At 45.9% G+C, this 18,813-nt stretch overlaps 1 protein-coding gene across 3 annotated transcripts in view; it reads right to left on the bottom strand.

The window, feature by feature from the left end:
• Positions 1-18,813, bottom strand: part of IL2RA (interleukin 2 receptor subunit alpha) — a 47,981-nt gene that overhangs the window by 9,672 nt on the left and 19,496 nt on the right. The window contains exons 2-4 of one of the 3 annotated variants that reach the window (XM_089312370.1): positions 10,640-10,810; positions 3,418-3,606; positions 963-1,070 (exon numbers count right to left, since the gene is read on the bottom strand). In XM_089312370.1, coding sequence (XP_089168496.1) covers positions 963-1,070; positions 3,418-3,538 — 229 coding nt within the window. In that variant the 5' untranslated portion in view covers positions 3,539-3,606; positions 10,640-10,810. Of the gene's footprint in view, positions 1-962; positions 1,100-3,417; positions 3,607-10,639; positions 10,811-18,813 lie in introns of all 3 variants that reach the window. The other 2 variants (XR_016219784.1, XM_070055786.2) reach the window with 2 other exon arrangements.

Below are 18,813 nucleotides of genomic sequence, written 5' to 3'. Positions count from 1 at the left end.
TACTTGGGCCATCCTCCACTGCACTCCCTGGCCACAGCAGAGAGCTGGCCTGGAAGAAGCGCAACCAGGACAGAATCCAGTGCCCTGACCGGGACTAGAACCTGGTGTGCCAGCGCCGAAAGGTGGAGGATTAGCCTAGTGAGCCGCAGCACCGGCCCCAAGTGGTGTCTTAATTGCTAGGCTAAACACCCATCCCCTATTACATGAGTCTTTAACTTCTCTGTGTCTTGGTTGCTTTAGTGACTTGAACTAATCCTCCCTTCTCCTGACTCATTGGGTTGTGAGGTTCAAATGAAATTATATATGAAATGATAATGCTACTCATCAGATTCTAAAATTAGCAAGGACTATGGGGTTCTTCTAAGGTCAGCTGGTTCCCGAAAAGGTCAGGCTTTCCTAGCAGGCTCTGATACTTCCTAACATTGTGACTTAACTGTAGCATCTTTCATTTGGACAAGCTGTGGGCAATCATGTACACTCTGTTAACTAGGAGGTGCTTGTCTGGAGTTTGAAGAACCACCAGCCCATTTTACAGCCCCATCCTGTTAAAAAAAATACTTTATCATACATTGTTTTATTTGCAACTTGTCATCATACTTAGGATGAAAATAGCATGGATTTCCTTGAGGTCGGGGACGGCTGTCCTGTACATGTTTGCATTTTGGATGGCAGTGCCTGGCACATAATCCCAACACATGCTTTTGAATTAAATTGAATAGTTGAGTACTATTTAGACAGTTCCCAAAGCAGAGCCCAGGTTGGGTGCTCTAACTGTGGTTTGAGTTTCTGAGCAAACAGCAGTAGTTCTTGTCCACAAGATCTCTAAGAAGAGAAGGAAACGCACATGGCTGTGCATGTGGGGCACAGACTTTTCTCCTTGGGGAGCACCATCACGCAGGTGCAAGGGAAGGGTTGGCTCCCAGGAGTCAGTCAGAGGACAGCTGTTGCAAGTCACCTCTTACCCGGAAGGTCCACGTGGTCCTCAGGCTCCATTTGACTTTGCATTTCTGTGCTTTTTCCTTCTGTCTGTTCTTCAGGTTGAGTTGTAATGTTTTCTGGGTTCCTAAGAGCTGTGTGGGATGAAATAGCTTCACAAACGCTTCAAATAGAAGACACCATTCATTTACTCAGGAAGAAAACCCTTCTAGTGCCTGCCATGTGCCCGGCAATGCCCGGGTGCTAGGGTACAAAGGTAAACTGTGGGTGAGCCCTCCCCTTGGGTGATGCCTACCAGACCTGGCCGGGCAGCCCTGGCCTCTCTGCTTTCATGTGCTCAATGACATGGTCTACTACACATTTCTGAAAGAAACGAACCCATTTTCTGGTGGGAGATCTTTTCTATGTGTGTCTCATCTAAAGGGACTTCTTTCTTGCCCTCAATTCTGTCAATGTTGTGTGTGCATGTGTGACGGTAGTTAGGAGTTCTGAATCCTGTGCTCTCCTAAAGCAGTTCAGAACTCTCCAAGATAGAAAGAAGCAATCTTAAAGAGAACTTCTGTAACACCTGCCTCTATGGTGGAGTAGATGGATGGCCTGCGTGTGAGCACCCCTGGGGGGTGGGCTCAGAATCCCAGCTTAGAATAAAGGAAGGGCTCTCTGGGGGTGGGGAACAACAGTGAGGTGCTTTAACAGAGCCGTGGGGTTCAAACTTTAGTCTCCAGACATAGATTGGGGGAACACATGACACTGAGACATGCAGCTGACACCATCCGTAGAGTTAAGGGATAAGAAGATGAATGAGGGGGCCGGCGCCGTGGCTCACTTGGTTAATCCTCCGCCTGCAGCACCGGCATCCCATATGGGCGCCGGGTTCTAGTCCCGGCTGCTCCTCTTCCAGTCCAGCTCTCTGCTGTGGCCCGGGAAGGCAGTGAAGGATGGCCCAAGTGCTTGGGCCCCTGCACCTGCATGGAAGACCAGGAAGAGGCACCTGGCTCCTGGCTTTGGATCGGCGCAGTGCCAGCCATAGAGTCCATTTCGGGAATGAACTGACGGAGGGAGGAGCTTTCTCTCTGTCTCTCTCTCACTGTCTATAATTCTGTCAAATTAAAAAAAAAAAAAAAGATGAATGAACCCAACACTGTTTGCATTCTAAAATCACAGAGTGGATGGGAAAAGAGCTGTGTAAGGCAGGCTTTGGAGCTAGAGGAACCATGTTCAACAGCAGAAGTCACGTGACCAGATCAACTTAGGCGTAGGGAGCATTCTGCGGGACTTTGACTTCAACTTGCACTTCAGGGAGGCCAGGCTCCAGCAAACGCTCCAGCAATGGCTCTGCCATCTCAGCTTTCTTCACCAGTACCGATGCAGTTCGGGGATTTGGGGAGCCACCAGACTCTCTCTCTCTCTCTCTCTCTTTTTTTTTTTTTTTTGACAGGCAGAGTGGACAGTCAGAGAGAGAGAGAGACAGAGAGAAAGGTCTTCCTTTTGCCATTGGTTCACCCTCAGCACACCGCGCTGATCCGAAGCCAGGAGCCAGGTGCTTATCCTGGTCTCCCATGCGGGTGCAGGGCCCAAGCACTTGGGCCATCCTCTACTGCACTCCCGGGCCACAGCAGAGAGCTGGGAGAGGGGCAATGGGGACAGAATCTCGCACCCCGACTGGGACTAGAACCTGGCGTGCTGGAGCCACAAGGCGGAGGATTAGCCTATTGAGCCACAGCGCCGGCCAACCACCAGACTCTCAAGCTATGTTTTGATGTCCAGAAATGAAAAGATTCAATGAGAATAACCTTCTCTTTCTCCCTTAGGCTGATTTGTAGTATTACCCAATAACAGTCTGATCTACCTGTGGGCTCCTCATTCTCCTCATCCCTCCACACCCAGTATCCCAGTCTCTTGGAGGACATTCCTGGTGCTCTGGACGCTGGTTCCTGACACTGGACTGGCAGTACTTTCCTTGACAATGTTGCCTTCCCTCAACCCAAAATGATGTGTGAGCTTTAGGAATCAGGAAACAAATAAGCCTACAAGAGAGTATGTTCAGCTTTATGGGAAGTGAAGATTCTTCCATGAAGAGTATTTCTCATGAAATATTTTTATATAATATGTATAACAAAAAATTTACCATATTAAGTGTACAACTCCATGACATTAAATACATTCATAATATTGTGAGCTAGAGTTGTTTTTAATTGTTTAGTGCAATGTCCATCACCCCCACCCCCAACTACACCCCAAAGGAAATTTAAATTCACTGAGGGCGTGGCTGATTATATCCCCAGTGCCCAGAACCATTGTTAGAACTGGTAGACACTCATTAAATATTTGTTTGATGGGTGAATATTCTTGAAACCACGTACTCTGTAGACTGAACAGGCTACTATTTGCCTATAGGACGGAGTGAATGAAAGCTGGACTCTGCCTCCGTCTTCACAGCAGGTTCCCTTTCCTCAGGTCGTGACAAAAGGAACGACTTACAATTGCTTGTGCATTGACATCTGTTGTCCCAGAAAGAGTGGCTGGAGTTTCCTGTACAAAGCATGTAGGATGACCCGTATTTAACTCGGCGGAAGCCAGCCTCGCAGTCACAGGTTAGCATGGTGCCGATCTTGTAGGCGAGGGCCCTGAAGGTGGCTTTGCTGAGCTGTGGCGGATCGTCACAGAAGTCTGCGAAGGAAAGAGAGGCATGTTGGGAGTTTGGGAAGTCCCAGTCACACAGGTACGGGTCTCGTCGCGGAGCAACATAATCACATATGTCTTCATTTCTAAAGTGAATTTGTATACGCGCTACATTTTCCTAGAAAAGAACTGAGTCTGCTAATGGTCTTTCTTTGGAAACCTTTGCGTCAGAGGTGGCTCAAAAGTTTAGTTCCAACCAAGTTCCTCTACCACGTACAGAGCAGCTCAAATCAAATGTGTGCACAAAGCAGTGAGCTTTTCTTCTGCGTGTGCTTCCTGTCGCACAAGCATAGGGAGAGATGAGCACCAGGAATCTGAGGAACGCTGTGGAAATTCATGTGAGGGAAGAAAAGTGTGTGTGTAAAATGCTTTTCAGAAATAAGGATTGCCAGGCATTCGCTAACGAATGATTCTGTACCACATTTGAGAAATGTACATAAAGTGCTTTTGCTCAATATCTGAAAGTAGCAAATGTGTGTTTCCCACCCACCTGCTGGCCTCTGAGTCCACCAGCTGCCTTGTCATACCAGGATGACCACAGACGTCAGCTTTTCCCTACTCCAGTGAAATACTCGGGGCAGGCTAACTTGACAAAGGAAAACATTTATTTAGGCACATTATTCTAAGGGTATAAAATCTGGCACCTCATCTGGTGGTGGTCTTCTAGCTGGCAGAGTCGGGGCGGGGGGCAGTACCTTACCCAGCAAGGGGCTGAGCACATGCATGTCTGTCTATAAATGTCTCTCCCTCCTAATCACGTGGATGGGGGAGGCAGGGCAGGAAAAGCTGGGAGAACACAAGCCTCCAGCAGTGAGCATGCCATCCATGGGAACATCTTTTTGCCATCCATGGGAACATCTTTTTGTCGGAGGGAAGCTTCTCTGTGCCCTTTGACCCGCCCAGCAGCTTCTCAGCCATGGAGACAACCCATATCGAGCAGCTCAGCACTCTCCTGATTTCCCGCCAAGAACCGAAGGTGGGTAGGACTTGGACAGCTTGGCCCCACTCTAACCAAGAAGGGGCCGAACAAAAGCAATTTGAATGAGTCCAGGGGGCCAGCAATTACAGTAGAACAGGTAACAGGAAGATTCAGTAAATTCTGATAATCATTATAAGGCAGGAAAGGCAGAATGGTGATGAGGGGAGGAAAGATGGGTTTCTAGATTCTTGCTGTATCAGCTTACTAGCTACGTAGCCTTATTGTTTTCACTCCTCCTGGGGGCAGTTTCCTTTTCTGTAAAATGGGTGTAATTATCATAATTTTACAGATTTGATGGTGAGATAGCATACTAGGGTAAGTTGCAGAGTGCCTGGCAAATATAGGTATATAGTAACTGCTGGTTTTTCTGCCTTCATTATTTTTCATTGTCGGAAAAAGAAAATGGAAATTCAGAGAGAGACTAGGCTCAAGTTTACCTTAACATTTAACTCTTGGAAAAGGTCATCATTCTCTCTCTCTCTCTCTCTGCCTGCTGCCTGCATTATCAGTACAATTTGCTGCTACTTATGTTAACACCAACAAATGTTTTAAGTGCCAGAAGGTTAATCTGTTGCTAAACCAAGATTTGGATAATAATAATAATAATGAGAAAAACCAATGAGGACTTCTGCTTCTAGCCATGACAGAGTAACTGGGTACAAACTTGTCTGTCTGCTGGAAACACCTCTACCAGACAAATGTGTGCAGCTATGGAACAACAGGTCAACAAGAGCTACGTCTGGGAGGAGGGAAAGCATGACATGAGCTCACAGTGGTCATGGCTTTCTTCCTAGGGAATTTCCCTCCCGTGCAGCACTGAAGTAAATCCCAAGCAAACTGGTGGTCTACTGACCGGCAAGGACTGACATTTGCAGCGAGGAGCTCTGGAAAGGGGAACATAGCACAAAGCAGGCCCCATAGAGAGCATGGAAGACCAACTCAGGTTCTGTGGCAAGAGCGGGGCTGAACACAAACAGGGCAGGACTCAGTGAGACTGAGCACGGATGGCCCATGGTAGGGGTTGACAGAAAAATAGTCACACCAAACTTCATTTACAGAATGCGCATATGACCTGGGGCACTACAGATTTTCTCATCCCGCTCCAGTGGAAGAGACATTCTTAAGATGAATTTCAGATCCAGAGCAGATCTGCCTGTAGAAAAACAAAACCAAGCCAGACAGACAAAATGATGCACCAGGCATTTAAGTGCCTCCTAAAACAAAATTAAGCCCCTTGAGGGCCGGTGCTGTGGCATAGTGGCTAAAGCTTCCGCCTGCAGTGCCGGCATCCCATACAGGCGCCGGTTCAAGTCCTGGCTACTCCTCTTTGGATCCAGCTCTCTGCTAGACACCAGGAATGAAAACTAGAATAACTGACGAAGTGTGGAAATTTCTAGATGAGGGATTTACCAACCTTTCCTAGAAGACAAAGAAGTGACTACATTAAGAGCTTGGGGGCCAGTGCTGTAGCGTAGCGGGTAAAGCCCTCACCTGCAGTGCGGGCATCCCATGTGGGCGCCATTTTGAGTCCCGGCTGCTCCACTTCTGATTTAGCCCTCTGCTGTGGCCTGGGAAAGCAGTAAAGACGGCCCAAATGCTTGGGCCCCTGCACTCATGTGGGAAGACCCAGAAGAAGCTCCTGGCTCCTGGCTTTAGATCGGCACCACTCCGGCCATTGCTGCCAACTGGGGAGTGAACCAGCAGATGGAAGACCTCTCTCTCTCTCTCTCTCTCTCTCTCTCTCTCTCTTTCTCTCTCTCTCTGTTTCTCTCTCCCTCTCTGTCTGCCTCTCCTCTCTCTGTGTAAGTCTGACTTTCAAATAAACAAAGAAATCTTTTAAAAACAAAAACAAAACCCTTGACTCTCAAAGGACACCACAATCCAAATTCTCTGTGACACTCTCTAATGTATAATTCATAATACTGAGCAAGTTATAAAAAATTTCTAGGCACATGAAGAAACAGAAAAATACTTCCTACCTAAAAACACAGTCAATATTAACAGACCCAAAAATCCTCCAGGATTCAGAATTACCAAGAAAGGAGTTTAAAGTCGTTGTGCTCAATGATTTAAAACAAGGGGCAGCAAACCACAGCCTGCATAGAGGCTGACATTTATTTATATGTTTTTAAAAGATTTTACATTTGATTGAAAAGCAGAATTAAAGACTGAGGAAGAGAAAGGACTTGCAACCACTGTTGCACTCCCCAAATGGCCACAAGGTGAGGGTTGGGCCAGGTCAAAGCCAGGAGCCTGGAGCTTCAGCTGGGTCTCTTCTCACACTTGGGTGGCAGGGACTAAGGCACTGGGTCCACCTTCCACTGCTTTCCCAGACACATTAGCAGGGAGATGGATTGGAAGTGGAGCAGCCAGAACTTGAACTGACGCTCATATATAGGATGTTGGCTTCACATCCAGTAGCTTAATCCACTGCACCATGACTCCAGCCCCAAGCTGCCTTTTTTTTTTTTTTTTTTTTTGACAGGCAAAGTGACAGAGAGAGACAGAGAGAAAGGTCTTCCTTTGCTGTTGGTTCATGCTCCAATGGCCACCGCGGCCGGCGCGCTGCGGCCGGCGCATCGTGCTGATCCGAAGCCAGGAGCCAGGTACTTCTCCCGATCTCCCATGCGGTGCAGGGCCCAAGGACTTGGGCCATCCTCCACTGCACTCCCGGGCCACAGCAGAGAGCTGGACTGGAAGAGGAGCAACTGGGACAATCCGGCGCCCCAACTGGGACTAGAACCCGGTGTGCCGGCGCCGCAGGCGGAGGATTAGCCTATTGAGCCACGGTGCCGGCCGCCATTTATTCTTTTTTTTTTTAAATATATATATATATATTTTTGACAGGCAGAGTGGACAGTGAGAGAGAGACAGAGAGAGAAAGGTTTTCCTTTGCCGTTGGTTCACCCTCCAATGGCTGCCACGGCCGGCGCGCTGCGGCTAGCGCACCGCGCTGATCTGATGGCAGGAGCCAGGTGCTTCTCCTGGTCTCCCATGGGGTGCAGGGCCCAAGCACTTGTGCCTTCCTCCACTGCACTCCCTGGCCACAGCAGAGAGCTGGCCTGGAAGAGGGGCAACCGGGACAGAACCTGGCGCCCCGACCGGGACTAGAACCCGGTGTGCTGGCGCCGCAAAGCAGAGGATTAGCCTAGTAAGCCGCGACGCCAGCCCACCATTTATTCTTATAAACAAAGTCATGACCATTCGTAGACATTTCTGCTATAATGTCAGAGCTGAGTAGTTGCCACAGAGAATACAGAGCTTCCTCATCTAAAATATTTACTCTGGCCCTTTTAGAAAAAAATGGCTAACAGCTAATCTACAGGGAAAACGGTCATAATGAGTGAACCAATAAGCTCCATAGAGAATTGAAGACTATTAAAATAACCAAATGAAAATTCTAGAACAAAATGTATAATGTTTAAAAATGAGTTTTAATCCTCCGCCTTTCAGCGCCGGCACACCGGGTTCTAGTCCTGGTCAGGGCACCGGATTCTGTCCTGGTTTCCCCTCTTCCAGGCCAGCTCTCTGCTGTGGCCAGGGAGTGCAGTGGAGGATGGCCTAAGTACTTGGGCCCTGCACCCTATGGGAGACCAGGATAAGTACCTGGCTCCTGCCATCGGATCAGCGCGGTGCGCTGGCCGCAGTGCGCCGGCCTCGGTGGCCATTGGAGGGTGAACCAATGGCAAAGGAAGACCTTTCTCTCTGTCTCTCTCTCTTTCTCTGTCCACTCTGCCTGTCAAAAAAAAAAAAATGAGCTTAACTATAGCTTGATGACAAATCTCAGTCGAGCTTATCCAAGCTGATGAATACAGGGAAAAGGTTTTTTAAAAAAGTTGAAAAGATCCTTAGTGGCCCATGGGATAATGTCACATAATAGTCTAATATAAATTTAATAGAAATTCCAAAGGGAGAGGAGAGATATCATGAGAAGAAAAAACCATTTGAAAGAACAAGGCCCCAAATTTCCAAATTCTTAGGACAAACATTGATTTACAGACCCACGATGCTCTGCAAGATAAGTGTAAAGAAAACCACACCTAGACACCTCATAGCCAAGATTCTGAAAACCAGATCAGAGAGAAAAGTGACACGTGCAAGGGGACTATGATGAGTTACAGCCGGCTTCTCAACAGAAGCAAGAGAAACCAGAAAATAATGATACATCATATTCAGAAGAAAAAAGACTTGTGAACCTAGAATCTACACAGAGAAAATATTGTTCAAAAGTGAGAGTGAAAATAATGATTTCAGATAAACGAAATCTGAAAGAATCTGGCACCAGTGAATCTGCATTTTGTATAGATTAAAAGAAACTCTTAAAGGAAATTCTCCAGGCTAGAGGGAAACCATACAAGCTAGAAACACAGACCTATAGGAAAGGATGAAGAATATTTTTACATATTTACAAAAATGAAAAGACCATATTTTCCTGGAGATCCTGGTTTGAAAGATGATGGTTTAAAATAAATAATATTGTATAATGAGTTATTGCATATGTAAATGTAAAATACATAACAACTGTTACTCAAGACAGTAAAATTATATATACTGGAGTGAATGGAATTTTACTGTCTTGAGTTTTTATATCATGAAATGGTACAATTTGACTATAAAGGATGTATTCTGAATAGCCTAGAGAAACCACCAAATAGTATTGCAAAATACAGCTAAAAGGGCAATAGAAATAGAGTATTAAGTGAGCATTAAAATAGAGTATTAACTTTTTTTTGGTTACTTGAAAGAAAGTAACAAAAATGCAGATGAGAAGAGTAGGAAACAGATAGCAAGATGGTAGAAGGCAACTATACCAGTAGTTACAACTAAACACTAATGGACAAAAAATATAAAGTGAAAGAAACTTCAGATTGGATAAAACAGCAGGCCTCAACTACATTGCTGTCTACAAGAAAGCACACTACAGCCAGTGTCATGACAACAGCAGCTGTACAAAATCTCCAACCAAAAACAGTTTGTCTTTCAGAAGGATAATGAAGAATCTCAAGGTATTTCAAGAAGTTCATGGAAAATGGAATTAAAATATGTTTATTTGGGTGCCAAAATTTTTTGAAATCCATACATAATTTTCTCATAATATGCGTTTTCTATGATGATGCTTCATACTAATGGGACTTTTCCTTCAATATTTCTTATGACTCAGCAAAACATCTTTGAATCCCCTGTCCCTACATTATCACTTCTTTTAAAAAAATATTTATTTATTTCAAAGAGAGAGAGAGAGAGATCTTCTATCCACTGGTTCACTCCTCAAATGGTCGCAATAGCTAGGCTTGTGCCAGACTTGGGCCAGGCTTGGACAGGAGCCAGGAACTCCATCCTGGTCTCCCGTGTGCATGGCAGGAACCCAAGTATCTGAGCAGTCATTTGCTTCTGCTTTCCTAGGCACACTGACAGGAAGATGGATCGGAAAGGGAGCAGCCAGCACTGGAACCGATGCTCCAATATGGAATGCCCACATCACAGGAGGCAGTTCAGCTCTCTGTGCCACAATGCCAGCCCATTATTTTTTTTTTTTTGACCCAGTGTGGCAGCTGCCCTCATTCTCTAGTTTTATGCACTAAGAAGTTCTTTCTTAAAATTCAGCAAATAGGACCTTTTCTCTGTCTTTACCCTTGTTCCTGTCTTTCCAGGTCCACTTCTTGCTTCTAGCAGTGGCTCTGACTTTTTAACATAAATCATTCCATCCTGCACTGTTTCAGCTCTCAGTTCTAGTCTCATATGGCAGTGGGCATGGAAGCAATCAGAATTTTCTTTAGAAAATGAGAAGGGCAATATTTTCCTCCCTGTAATTTTTAAGTACTGGTACAATTCTTTTTCAAATTTATTTACTTATACTTATTTATTCACTTATTTATTTATTTAATTTTGAGGCACAGAGAGAGGAAAAAAAGATCTGCCATCTGCTGGTTCATTCCCCAAATGTCTGCAATAGGCCAGACTATGACAGGCTGAAGTCAAGAGCCAGGAACTCAATCCAGGTCTCCCACACGGCAAGAAGGACCCAAGTACTTAAGCCATTACCTGCTGCGTTCCAGAGTGCACGTTAGCAGGAAAATGGAATCACAAATAGAGCCAGGGAGATCAGTATTGTGGCATAGCAGGTAAAGCCACTGGCTGTGGTGCTGGCATCCCTGTGGGCACTGGTTCAAGTCTCAGCTGCTCCACTTCTCATCCAGCTCCCTGCTAATGCACCTGGGAAAACAGCAGAAGACGGCCCAAGTGCTTGGGATTCTGCACCCATGCAAGAGACCCCGAAGAAGCTCCTGGCTCCTGGCTTTGGATCAGCCCAGGTCCAGCTATTGCGGCCATTTGGGAAGTGACCCACTAGATGGAAGAGTTTCTCTCTCTCTCTTTCTCTCTCTCTCTCTCTCTCTCTCCCCCTTTTCTCTTAAGACTGCTTTTCAAATAAATAAATAAATAAATCTTTTTTTTTTTTTTAAATGAAGCCAGGCCCCAAAGCAAGGCACTCTGATATGGGATGTAGGTGTCCCAAGTGGTGTCTTAACTGCTAGGCCAAATGTCCACCTAAATATTGGTACAGCTCTGGATTTACATTGTGAAAGCTGTCAAGACCTAAATGGAGTCACTTTCGTCAAGCCCTAACCAAAATAAACAAACATATAAATAAGGCCAGAATACTGTGAGGGAAGGGTTCTCCTGCGCATATGCCAAGGGTTCTCATCCACGTATAACAAGGACTATTCACAGAAGACTGCCAGAACCACAGCCCTGCACATAGCCCACGGCAACCTTCACAAAAAGATACTTGCGCAGAGTCGTCTGCCTAGCAACCGTCTGTTCAGCCTCAGGCTGGTGCCACCATTTTATTAATCCTTCTATCTAAGGTAACTTTCACAACATTTATAAAATCCTCCGTATTTTGCCTTTAAAAAATCTCTTCTTGAGGCCAACACTGTGGCATAGTGGGTTGAGCCACTATCTGCCTTGCCAGCATCCCATATGGGCACCAGTTCGAGTCCTGGCTGCTCCACCTCCCATCCAGATCCCTGCTAATGCATTTGGGAAAGTAGCAGAGGATGGTCCAAGAGCTTGGACCCCTGTGCCCATGTGGGAGACCTGGATGAAGTTCCTGGCTCCTGGCTTCGGCCTGGCTCACCCCTGGCCTTTATGGCCATTTGAGGAGTGAACTAACAATGGAAGATCTCTCTCTCTCTCTCTTTCTCTCTCTCTCTGTAATTCAGCCTTCCAAATAAATAAATCTTTTTTAAAAAATTTCCTCTTGCGCCGGCGCCGTGGCTCACTAGGCTAATCCTCCGCCTGGGGTGCCGGCACACCGGGTTCTAGTCCCGGTCAGTTTGCCAGATTCTGTCCCGGTTGCCCCTCTTCCAGGCCAGCTCTCTGCTGTGGCCAGGGAGTGCAGTGGAGGATGGCCCAAGTCCTTGGGCCCTGCACCCCATGGGAGACCAGGATAAGCACCTGGCTCCTGCCTTCGGATCAGCGCGGTGCGCCGGCCACAGCACTCCAGCTGCGGCAGCCACTGGAGGGTGAACCAACGGCAAAGGAAGACCTTTCTCTCTGTCTCTCTCTCACTGTCCACTCTGCCTGTCAAAAAAAAATTTCCTCTTGCCTCCTCCTCCTTGAATATTCTCATAGTTCATGATGCGTAAATATTCCTGTTGCAGTGTTCTTCTATTCACTGTTTAGCTATCATTAGTCTTCAGAAAATCTCTGATTGCTTTGTCATTTCCTTTTTTGAGAGTATTGAAGTGTCTGGTGCCTATGGGCTGCAGGAAAGCTTGGCATAACTGACTTGGAGATGAGAGATAGCAGGGTAAATGCTCAGAGCTTCGGTGGTGGGGCCCCCAGCAGGAGAGTCCTACCACAGACAGGCCATTGATGTGGCCTTGCCTTATAGCTTGTGTACCTTTTATGTGGGCAGAGGGAAAAACAGTCAGTCAGCAGTTACTATTAACCCTGAACATGCCAAGGGCCTCTCTGCCTGGGGCTTGCACTAGGAGAGAATTAAACCAAGCTCTTGTCTCACATCTCATGTCCGAGTTTGCCTGTGGTCAGTTGAAAGCCACAGGCAGGATCCCCCGTGTTCCTATCCTTCACACCCCCACCTCCATCTCTGTCCCTGAATTGTCATCACAGGTGCCTCTTCCCTTTGGTGAATTTGTAGATTGGTTGCCTCCCAGGAGTTCCCGGTACAGATGAAGGCAAAGCCAATTGGAGCCCAGGTTTAGAGGAGAAAGGGTTAAGACAGAATGAAGCCCTGGTGGCTCATCATCCTCTTTCTGTGTCTGTCCCCTTCTTAAGGACCTGAGAGCACTTTAGTGCATGGGGAACTGGGGCCCTCAGTTACTGCTGAATCTGCACAGCAGAGTGCTTTGTGCCCAGGCACTTGACTCAGTACCTAACAGGGCGCAATGAAACTCTGTTGGCTGGAGGGAAGGTGGGTGGGTGAAAAACGTTTGTGGGCTCCGTGATGTTTTTGTTGTTGTTTTTCCTCTGATGTTCAAAACAAGAGAGAACTCATCTGGCCCTTGTTGGCACAGAAAAGGAAGAGGCTTCAAAAGGATGTGGACTGAGCCTGAGCTAAGACTGCTTTCTAAGTGAATCAAGGTCAAGCTGTTTCACCCAGAGCCCGGCCAGCTCTGGGTAAATGGCTTCAGCGTTGTGCCTCTCCTCTTTGCCACTTGGAAAATAGATATCAGGAACGAAAACTAGCATAACTGGTGAAGTGTGGAAATTTCTAGATGGGGGATTTACCAACCTAAATTTACTAGAAGACAAAAAAGTGACTACATTAAGAGCTTGGGGGGCCGCCACTGTGGCATAGTGGGTAAAGCTGTCACGTGCAGTGCCGGCATCCCATGTGGGCACCAGTTCGAGTCCTGGCTGCTCCACTTCCCATCCAGCTCTCTTCTATGGCCTGGGAAAGCAGAAGAAGATGGCCCAAGTGCTTGGGCCTCTGCACCCATGTGGGAAGACCCAGAAGAAGCTCCTGGATCCTGGCTTCTGGTCAGCACAGCTCTGGTCATTGTAGCCATCTAGGGAGTGAACCAGCAGATAGAAGACCTCTCTCTCTCTCTCTACCTCTGCCTCTCTGTAACTCTAGCTTTCAAATAAATAAATAAATCTTTTTTTAAAAAAAAAATAAGAAGAATGACTTGTCTAAATATGATAAGAGTCGTTGAATTCAAAAGGCTTCCATAGCCTTGGCAACTCATGACTGGAGCCTAAGGAGATTACTGATGCCATAAACAAGAGTGTCAATTTGTTAAGTCAACAACAGAAGTCACTGTGCACTTACTCCTCATGTAGGATCTCTGTCCTTAATGTGCTGTACATTGTGATTTAATGCTATAATTAGTACTCAAACAGTATTTTTCACTTTGTGTTTCTATGTGGGTGCAAACTGTTGAAATCTTAATATATGCTAAACTTATCTTCTGTATATAAGAGAAATGAAAATGAATCTTGATGTGAATGGAAGAGGAGAGGGAGCGGGAAAGGGGAGGGTTGCGGGTGGGAGGGAAGTTATGGGGGGGGGAGCCATTGTAATCCATAAGCTGTACTTTGGAAATTTATATTCATTAAATAAAAGTTTAAAACAAAAACAAACAAAAAAAAAAAGAAGTGCTTGGTCACCTGGTAAAGACATGAACTCATTTTTGCCCTAAAGTCATTTATCTTCTGTGTCAGATCCAGGAAGAATTCCCACTACATTGTCAAATGTTGCCTCCTTTGTAAGATGTTATGGTTTGAGTGCAAAGTAAAACACCATAGAACACAGTGAATATCCCTTTGAAGAGGCTCACAGGAGCTGAGAACTGGAAGAGCATAAAAAAGGGAACAAGCTGTGGTTGTTTCTCACGTTTGCAGCAATCCTGGGATCACAGGCAGGTCCCCTGAGCCCCAGGCCAATGCTTCTCCATCACAGAGAATCACAGCCTCCAGGAAGAGAGTGGATTTTTCACCCCCTCTGTCCTTGACTGTCTCTCACTTAGTGGTAGAGCCATGTCTAAACTGTCTAGGTGCAGGGGCATGTCTGTGTGAAGTGGTGGTTTTGATTCAGAAGTCAGAGGTCCCGGGCTCTCTATCTGGGGTTCTTTGTATAACAATCACTGTGATTGCTCAGCCCTGCTGCTGCATGGTATTTGTTACCCCCAATGATGATATCTACGATTACCCTGGAAGATGGAGGTTGTCATCCCCATTTCCCATCCCAGGAGACTGACGCTCAGAGTGATTGAGTTGCCCACAGCATACGGCTCAGGATGATGGGACAGGAGCCACAGGAAAGTCTTCGATTGTTCACTGTTCTCATTTCTGCCTTGTAAAAACTGTCACTGCTACTTTTAAGAAATTCTTTTAAATAGCAAATACAAAAGGTACCCGGAAGAAGTTGGGACAAAGAAGACAAAGTGTGAATCTAAGGATCTTGCAATAAAAAGTTAGAAACAAATACACAGTTCTGTTTCTCTTCCTGTCCCTTTCTCTCGATGACCCTCATGTTCCTATTGTCAGAGTCACTGAAGCTAGAACCTCCAGCATCCTCATCAATTCCACTTCCCCTTTGGCCTCATGTCCCAGGAGTCATTGCTTCCCTATTGGCAACACTTGTAAGTCCAGCTCCCTTCAACTCTAATGACTTTCTTTTTTTTTTTTTTTTTAAGATTTATTTATTTATTTGAGAGGCAGAGTTACAGAGAGAGGGAGAGACAGGAAGAGGTGTTCCATCAGCTGGTTCACTCCTCAGTTGGCTGCAATAGCTGGAGCTGGAGCTGGATCTGGGCTGCTCTGAAGCCAGGAGGCAGGATCTTTCTCCAGGTCTCCCACATGGCTGCAGGGTTCTAAGCACTTGGGCCATTTTCTATTGCTTTCCCAGGCCATAGCAGAGAGCTGCATCAGAAGTGGAGCAGCCGGGACTAGAACCAGCACCTATATGGGATGCTGGCACTACAGGCAGAGGCTTAACCTACTACACCACAGTGCCAGCCCCTCCACTGAATTGCAAGGCATGACTACAGGCATTCTGTCTGCTCACCTGCATCTACTTGTCTCCTCACACCCTCCAGCATGCCTTTAAAACACCAACAAATCAACTACGTTAAAACGCAGAATTGGCTGCACCGGTGGCCTACTAACAGCCTACAGGTGAAGTCCAGTGGGCCATCCAACCTTGTGACTTATCTTTGATTACAACAAGAAGCAAAAGCCTTGCTCTGCTCTCTCTTGATCCAGGAGGTGGGTTTGTCTTACAACATGGATTAAGTTTCTAGTTGGGAAGTATTGACTGCATTTTGTTGCTTTATTTTGGGCATTCAGTTGCCAATCAAATAGCAGATGGCAGGTTCCCTGGAGCCATTAGCCAGCCATGAAGGCCATAGGAGCTTCTCAGACATGCCAAGTCATTGCCTTTTGGAAGGGGAGGCAGGAGAGGCCATCTGGTGCAGGGAATGTGTGAAACAGTGTGCTGTGTTCAGGGGACCACCAGTAAAGTAGTTTTGCTGGAATGGGAGTTATAAGAGCATGAATGACAGAAATGTATCAGTTGAAATAATGGAGGGGCTGACATTGTGATGTAATGGGTTAAGAAGCCATCTGCAAAGATGCCTGCAACGCTGGCATCCCATATTGGCGTCCCAGGTGCTGCACTTCTAATCCAGCTCCCTGCTAATGCATTTGGGAAAGCAGCAGACGATGGTCCAAGTGCTTGGGCCCCTGTACCAACGTGGGAGACCTGGATGCTAATGGACCTCAAATCCACTAAAATATAACAGTTACCTGGTCACTACTAACCAGATGATATTGGTTGAGTTTGAATACTTCACATCATCTTTAGTTGCTGTTGGCTGCCTACATCATCTACTATTGGTTGAAACTATTGCAGACATGTATAAAATTTTCTCTGTTTTGCCAGTACTACATTATACCAAATTACTAATATCTGAGCTGTTCACTTTGTCTTTTGTCTCTGTTTGCTTAAATCTACCTCTTGTCCCCCCCACCCCCACCACCAAAGAACTAGTGGTATCTGGATTTTTTTCATTCCAATAAACTTTAAAAAGGACCTACATTATTGATGATTCTATAAAACTGGCTGCAGAGATAAGTTGTATGACTATTGGAAAAGTGAAGACAGAATAACAATTTTGTCTGAACAATTTAATTGTATACTTAGAAAACCCAGGATGGTTAAGGTACTAGAACTGCTCAGATTTCGGTAAGGTGGAAAGATACAAAATCAGTTTAAAAATTCAGTATTTTCCAGAAATCAGCAACAGCCAATCAGAAAATGATACTTTTAAAAAACCAGCTGTTAATTCTTTGTGGCCAGAAATGTTCTAAGCTCTGAACACAAGAGCTTAAAACACATTTATTAGTGCAGACTTTTTAAAGTTAAGAATACTTTTGACAGAATGAGGGTTGCGGGTGGGAGGGAAGTTATGGGGGGGGAAAAGCCACTGTAATCCAAAAGCTATACTTGGGAAATTTATATTATGTATTATATTATATATTAGAATGTATTCCTTGGCCGGCGCCGTGGCTCAATAGGCTAATCCTCCACCTGCGGTGCTGGCACACCAGGTTCTAGTCCCGGTCGGGGTGCTGGATTCTGTCCCGGTTGCCCCTCTTCCAGTCCAGCTCTCTGCTGTAGCCCGGGAGTGCAGTGGAGGATGGCCCAAGTGCTTGGGCCCTGCACCCGCATGGGAGACCAGGAGGAAGCACCTGGATCCTGTCTTTGGATCAGCACAGTGCAGCCGCAGCGGCCATTGGAGGGTGAACCAACGGTAAAGGAAGACCTTTCTCTCTGTCTCTCTCTCTCACTGTCCACTCTGCTTTTCAAAGAAAAAAAAAAAAAGAAAGAAAGAAAAAAAGAAAAAAGAATGTATTCCATGACAAATGGTTTAACCTTTGAAAATCTCTTGATGTAATTCACTATTTAAAAGGAGAAAATCTTTTTTTTTTTGACAGGCAGAGTGGACAGTGAGAGAGAGAGACAGTGAGAAAAGTCTTCCTTTTGCTGTTGGTTCACCCTCCAATGACTGCCGCAGCTGGTGCACTGCGGCCGGCGCACCACGCTGATCCGATGGCAGGAGCCAGGTGCTTCTCCTGGTCTCCCACGCGGGTGCAGGGCCCAAGCACTTGGGGCATCCTCCACTGCACTCCCGGGCCACAGCAGAGAGCTGGCCTGGAAGAGGGGCAAGCGGGACAGAATCTGGCGCCCCGACCAGGACTAGAACCTGGTGTGCCGGCGCCGCAAGGCAGAGGATTAGCCTATTGAGCCGCGGCGCCAGCCAGGAGAAAATCTTATTCCATATTATATTGAATCTCCTAGCTGATGCAATGAAACAGGCACAAGAAATAAGAACAAGAAGTAGAAAGAAATAAAATTGTAAGTAATAATAGTGTTTACTGACAACATCCAGGAATCTACAATTATGCAAAGGATTAGTTTCCAGAATACATAAAGAACTCTTATAAATTGATATACAAAAAGCAAAAATTCTTATTTCAAAAGGGACAAAGGATGTGAACAAACAGGCCACAGAGACCTGTAAACATGAAAGCACACTCAACAGCTTCAGTAACCATTAACATGTACAATAATAAGGAGACTCTATTTGATTCTGTCATTCTGGCAAAAATATCAAGGCTTCTCAATACTAAATGATGATGACAAGTACATGAAGAAATCAAGAATCTCATAAATTGTTGGTCATGCATAATAATTAGCATGACTGCTTCAAAGAGACATTTTAAGATATTGTAGTAAAATTGAAGTTACCCATGCTCTGCAATAAGCAATCTCACTTCCAGGGGAAATTCCTGGGGAACTTCTTGTATACACGTTCACGGCTATTTGTTAGAGCATTGCTTGTAATAGACAAAAATTAGAAGCAGTTGAATTGTCCACCAGAAGGGGATTATATGAATAACTCTGGGACGCAGGGGTTAAGGTGGAACTTTGGATGTTTGCATTGTAATATCCGAGTTCCTGGATTCAAGTTCCAACTTCCCACGAATTCACATCCTGGGAAGCTGCAGGTAACCACCCAAGTAGTTGGATCCCTGCCAAACATGGGAAACTTGGATTGAGTTCCTGGAATCTGGCCCAGGTCCAGTTGTTGTGGGCATCTGAGGAGTGAACCAGCTGGATGGGAGACCTCTGTATATCTGTCTATCTCTGTCTCTGCGCCTTTCGAATAAATAACATTTTTAAA

This window comes from Oryctolagus cuniculus, chromosome 13, assembly GCF_051225735.1.
Source record: "Oryctolagus cuniculus isolate XC-2025 breed Fujian yellow rabbit chromosome 13, ASM5122573v1, whole genome shotgun sequence".
NCBI lineage: Eukaryota > Metazoa > Chordata > Mammalia > Lagomorpha > Leporidae > Oryctolagus > Oryctolagus cuniculus.
The sequence above is the reverse complement of the archived record's forward strand: the minus strand, read 5'-3'. Positions and strand labels throughout refer to the sequence as shown.